The following is a 4,992-nucleotide window of genomic DNA, read 5'->3' on the forward strand; positions in this document are numbered from 1 at the left end:
GCTCGTCCTTGCGTGGACCCCCCCCCCACAGAACCAACCCTGGGAGCGCGAACACCGGAAGGCAGGGGAGCGCGCCACACTTGTTCCTGATTCCTGCCTGCACGCAGGGGGCACACGGCGCTCCTGCCCTGGTCCCGACCCCAGCCCCACCGGGGCCCCGCTTGGCTCCCAGAGCCCACGGGCCGCACAGTGCTCTCCGTGTGCAAAAGTGGAGGTGCAAGAGCTCCTTCCCAGAAAGCTGTGGGCTCTGACTTCTTAGCGTCCGTCCAAGCCTTCGGGATTCACTGGGAGCCTGGCTGGATCCCGGACGGGGAAACCCGGGGAAGGCCCTCCGCACCTCGTCTCCACACACGTGGGGATTCCTGCAGAAACCCCGGCGTGTTCTGGCCGGTGCTCCTTGGACATCCGCACAGATGCTGCCATCAGGAGACGTGGCGCCGCCATGAAGCTGAGGCGCGCCGACGGGCGTGCACGCAGCTCAGGCTACACAGCGCAGGCGACCGCGTGCTGCCCGCAGGCTCATCTCTCTCTCTCTCTCTCTCTCTCTCTCTCACCAAATGGGTAACAGCTCGCCGTGGACACAAGACCTGGAGGTCTCACCAGGTGGTTCCCGGTGTCAGAAACACCGTGTGAGAACTGCGTCTCCACGCCCTTGGCCCGCCCTCTGGAGCCAGGATGGAACCAATGGCAAAGGCTGCCGAGCGCGGCTCCCCAGGGAGCAGGGCCCTTCCATCTCCCTGAGAATAAAAGCCAGTGTTCCCCAGCAGAAAATTGCAAATAAAAAGTTTAATTTCAGAAACTGAGTTCGCTGTTTATAAATACACTAAAACATAGTCAATGCAAATCCAGATTAATAACAGGTGCAGGTTTTTAACAAAACAATTTTTCTAAAAGGTCACAGGCAAATGAGTGACTTGCTTCATCCAGATTATTTAATTGGTTTGAAATAAGAAAATGAACCCTTTTCTAGATGTTGAAGCAAAAGCTCTGAAGACGTATCATTGTTAAAACAATCTGACAATCGACGCTTCGTTCTGATGTCCTTGGGATTCTGAAGCTCCCGTGATGGCTGACTCTTCCCTAATATATATATAATAAAAAAAATCTAAACACCTAAGGCTATTCTCACAACTGCAATATAACAATCTTCTTCCCTGTTAATAAGCCATCTCTTCTAGAAAGAACTTTATACATAATTTGATCAAAGTGGGTCAGCGGGGTCAGTGCACAAATTTCAAAGGATAGCTTCACGGTGTCGAGACACCAGGTCCGAGGCTCGGGATGGCCCTGACAGGACTGCGCGCGGCCGACAGCGGGCGTCCAGGGGCTCGTGGCCAGCGGTCGGGGCATCTCTGAGTGCGCCGACCGCCTAAAACCTGAATGAAAAGCAGGAACCGGAACCTTCTCTTTACCACATCGCTATACAACCAACGTCGAAGGACACATCTAACCTTAGTTTTGTCTTCAAATGCCACACCTCTGTTGCAGTAAACAGTATGTTCCAGAATATTCTCTGTACTCCTCGACATACTTCCTAGAGCCTGCAGTTAAAAACTGCTCAGCCAGGATGGCTTGAACTCCACCTCCTATTTACAGATTTCATTAAACAGCCAGAAAAGCTGTTTTGTTGAATTAAAGCAACTTTTAAACTAAAATACAGTACCTGATTTGTGGTTTTTACATAACTGAATAAAAAGCCTACAGAATAAAATCGTTTACACCTTCTCTGCCAGTCTAGTAAAACAAATGACTAACCCCCAACTTTTAAAAACCTTTACAGTTATGAATGAAGCCCTAATCATCGTATTTCATGATCGGCAAGCCAGGCTCTCTGTGGCGGGCCCCAGGGACCGCGGGGACCCCGGCCTGCGGTGCTGGGAGTAAGGCACACGGAGACATTACAGTGAGGCTGGACGGCGAGGCTCGTGCCGCCCCGGGGGGCCGGCCGCGGCGTCCACGCCCCCACCCCCACCCCTGGAGCGCGCCACCACCTGGGACAAAGAGCTGGTGCCTAATAACCAACAGTATTTTCAGTCCGGTGGCTCCGGTGGCCATGGTGAGTTTCAATACTGAAAGTATATTAAGGGAAGATTCACTTTCAAAAAGATAAGTTTTTCAAAATGTTCCATCATGAGCCTGGACTGGCCAAAGCTGCCGTTCTCGGTGGGTGTGCTGAACAGCCTTTCAGAAGGGACAATACTCGGGGGGCAGCCCAGAAACCTAACAGCCAGAGCGGAGAGGCCGGGCCAGGCCGACCTCTTCAGGTTCCAGTAGGTGAGGGGGTCACAGCTGTGTTCCAGCACCTCCTCCTCCAGATACGCAAGCACCATGTCCTCGGGCACCTTCGTCTTTTCCCTGGGGCCCTTCTTGGTCATCTTGGCCATGAGCGACCACAGGTTTTCCTCCCCAACTGAGTCTTTGGAGGGGGAGCCTGGGGCGCGCCCGTTGGAGACGGGCACGTCCTCTGAGGTAGAGTGGAGCCCCTCCAGTTCCCTGATTAGATCCTGCTTGTACTGCTCCGCCTCCTCCTCCGAGAACAGGGAGGCCTTGTAGCGAGGGTCCAGCAATGTGGCGAAGACGTACCTGGGGTCGTGGAGCGTGGCGGCCAGGCGGCTCACCATGGCCTCCTTCAGAGACTTGAGCATGGTGTCGATGCCCATCGTCTCCTCAAAGAGCATCTCGATCTTCCTGTTGAGGATGTGGATCATGGGGATGACCTGCCCCAGCGTGGACGCGTGGGCGCTCATCTCCCGGCTCGCGGCGTCGAAGGGCTTCAGCGCGTGGCACACGGACTGCATGACCTCCCACTGGTCGCAGCTGATCAGCTCTCTGAAGTTGCACTCGACGGACATCTCATTGATGGCCCGCTTCTGCTCGATGAGCCGCTCCAGCATGTGGAAGGACGTGCTCCAGCGGGAGGGGACGTCCTGGATGAGGTGGCGCTGCGGCAGCGCATACTCCTTCTGCAGCTCTGCCAGCTTCTCCTTCGCTCGGGGCGACCGATGCACCCGCTCGCAGATTTTCCGCGCGGTGCTAAGCAGGTTCTGGACCATCCGCTGGCTCTTGATGGCCTCGCCGACCACGAGGTCGACCGTGTGGCTGAAGCACTGCACGCTCGCCCGCTCCCCTTCGCTCAGCGTCTTCCCTATGCTTGCGTTGTCGGTGACCGTGATCCCGACCTGGAGGCCGGGGGATGTCACCCAGGCCTCCCACCAGCACTCCAGCTGCTTCCTGATGCTGCTGCCGCTGTAGTCACAGTCGACCTGGGACACGTCCAGCAGGGCCGAGCAGTGGCGGTCCTCACGGTACGGCCGGGCCGACGACGCGAAGGTGACCCAGTGCGCGGTGAGCGTCAGGTACTCGCGGGTCTGGTTGCTCATCCATATCCCGGACGTGAAGTGGACCACGCCGCTCTCTGCCTCCTTCAGGTGGGACATGACTATCTGCTTCACATTATCGTACATGCCTGGGATGGCGGTCCTGGAGAAGTAGGAGGGCGAGGGCAGGGAGTACTGAGGTTTCAAGTATTCGAGCAGCCTGTTAAAGCCAACGTTGTCTACAAAAGAGTATGGCTGGAGGTCAAGTGCAATCATTTCAGCTATGAGACTTGTGATTTTTTTGGCAACTGGATGGGAATCATAAAACTTCTCGGTGGTGTCGTTCACGGGGGTGGGCCCCGACAGCCCCGCGCCCAGGGGCCCGCGGAGGCCGGGGGAGGGGGGCCGCGCGGCCCGGGGCGCGTCCGTCTTCAGCGCGCTGCCGTGGAAGCGCTGCAGGTGCCGCAGGAGGCAGCTGGTGCCCAGGTTGGTGGGCTTCTTCCCCCTGCTTATCGTGCGGCCGCAGTGCAAGCACACGACTTTCGTGGGGTCGGCGGCGCAGACCGAGAAGTGGTTCCATAACTTGGAGGTCTTTTTGCTGTTCATGGGAAATAGAACTTGATTGTGTTTTGTAGCCATCGTTGGCAAGTCCGTCAATTTGGAGGAGGAACTTTCTGCAGAAGCTAAGGTAGCGTACGGAGAATTCGCCAAGCCCGTGCCCAGCAAGCCCTTGTGGCTCCCCACGACCTCGGGGTGGCGTCTGTAGAGGTGCCGCATCAGACAGCTGGTGCCCACGTCACCCCTCTTCCCCCTGCTGATGACGCAGGCGCAGTGTCTGCACACGGCCTTGAGGCTGTCCGTGGGCGCCAAAGAGAAGTGATGCCAAACTTCCGACTTCAGCCTCTTCATGGCCTTCTTGTTCTGCTGGAACACGGCCCCGGATTCCGGCGGCTGCGGCTTCTCGGGAGAGGCCACCCTCAAGGCCTCGCCCACGTCATCGAGGGACGGGGCCAACGTGTCCTCCGTCGGCGCGTCTCTGGGGCTAGGGTGCCGCTGCAGGTCCTCGGCCGGCCGGTCGGGGGACGCGGAGGGGGACTCCTGGACCAGCGCCCGGGGGGAGGACGACACGGAGCCCGGGCCCCCCTCTGCGGGCGGCAGGGCGGGCAGCAGGGTGGGGGGGGCGGCGTAGGGGGGCGGGATGCCCGTGCCCCCGCCGCTCTCCTGCAGCACGATGGAGCGGTGCGCGCGCCACATGTGCCTGATGAGGCAGCTGGTGCCCAGGTCCTTGCCGTTCTTCCCCCGGCTGAACTCATTCATGCAGTGGACGCACACGGCCTTGGAGTTGTCCAGCGGCGACAGGTAGAAGTGTCTCCACACGGCGGAGCGCCTCCGGGAGCCGGACGCGCTCTTCGGGAGCGGGGGGTTTCTCTCCAGGCCGTTCTCGGGGGCCTCCTCGCAGGGCAGGGTGGGCAGGGGCGGCGGGCCCCCGGGGGCCTCCTCCCTGCCCTGCTTCTCGGAGGCGACTTCTTCGGGGATCACAGACTCCTCCGTCACGTCTTCGGGGGAAGGGACCTTCGACGCCAGTTTTGGGGCGAGCTTGACAGGTGCGAGCAGGGCGCCCGGGTCCCCGGCCTCGGCGGGCGGCGGCAGCTGCGGTGGCGGGGGGGCGAGGGTG

At 59.3% G+C, this 4,992-nt stretch overlaps 1 protein-coding gene across 1 annotated transcript in view; it reads right to left on the bottom strand.

Annotated features, from left to right (window-relative positions):
- Positions 1 to 767: 767 nt before the first annotated feature.
- Positions 768 to 4,992, bottom strand: part of ZBED4 (zinc finger BED-type containing 4) — a 5,643-nt gene continuing 1,418 nt past the window's right edge. Inside the window, exon 2 of the mRNA XM_029953877.1 lies at positions 768 to 4,979. Coding sequence (XP_029809737.1) covers positions 2,064 to 4,979 — 2,916 coding nt within the window. The 3' untranslated portion in view covers positions 768 to 2,063. The remainder of the gene's footprint in view (positions 4,980 to 4,992) is intronic.

The sequence above is a fragment of the Suricata suricatta genome, chromosome 10 (genome assembly GCF_006229205.1).
Source record: "Suricata suricatta isolate VVHF042 chromosome 10, meerkat_22Aug2017_6uvM2_HiC, whole genome shotgun sequence".
Classification (NCBI taxonomy): Eukaryota; Metazoa; Chordata; class Mammalia; order Carnivora; family Herpestidae; genus Suricata; species Suricata suricatta.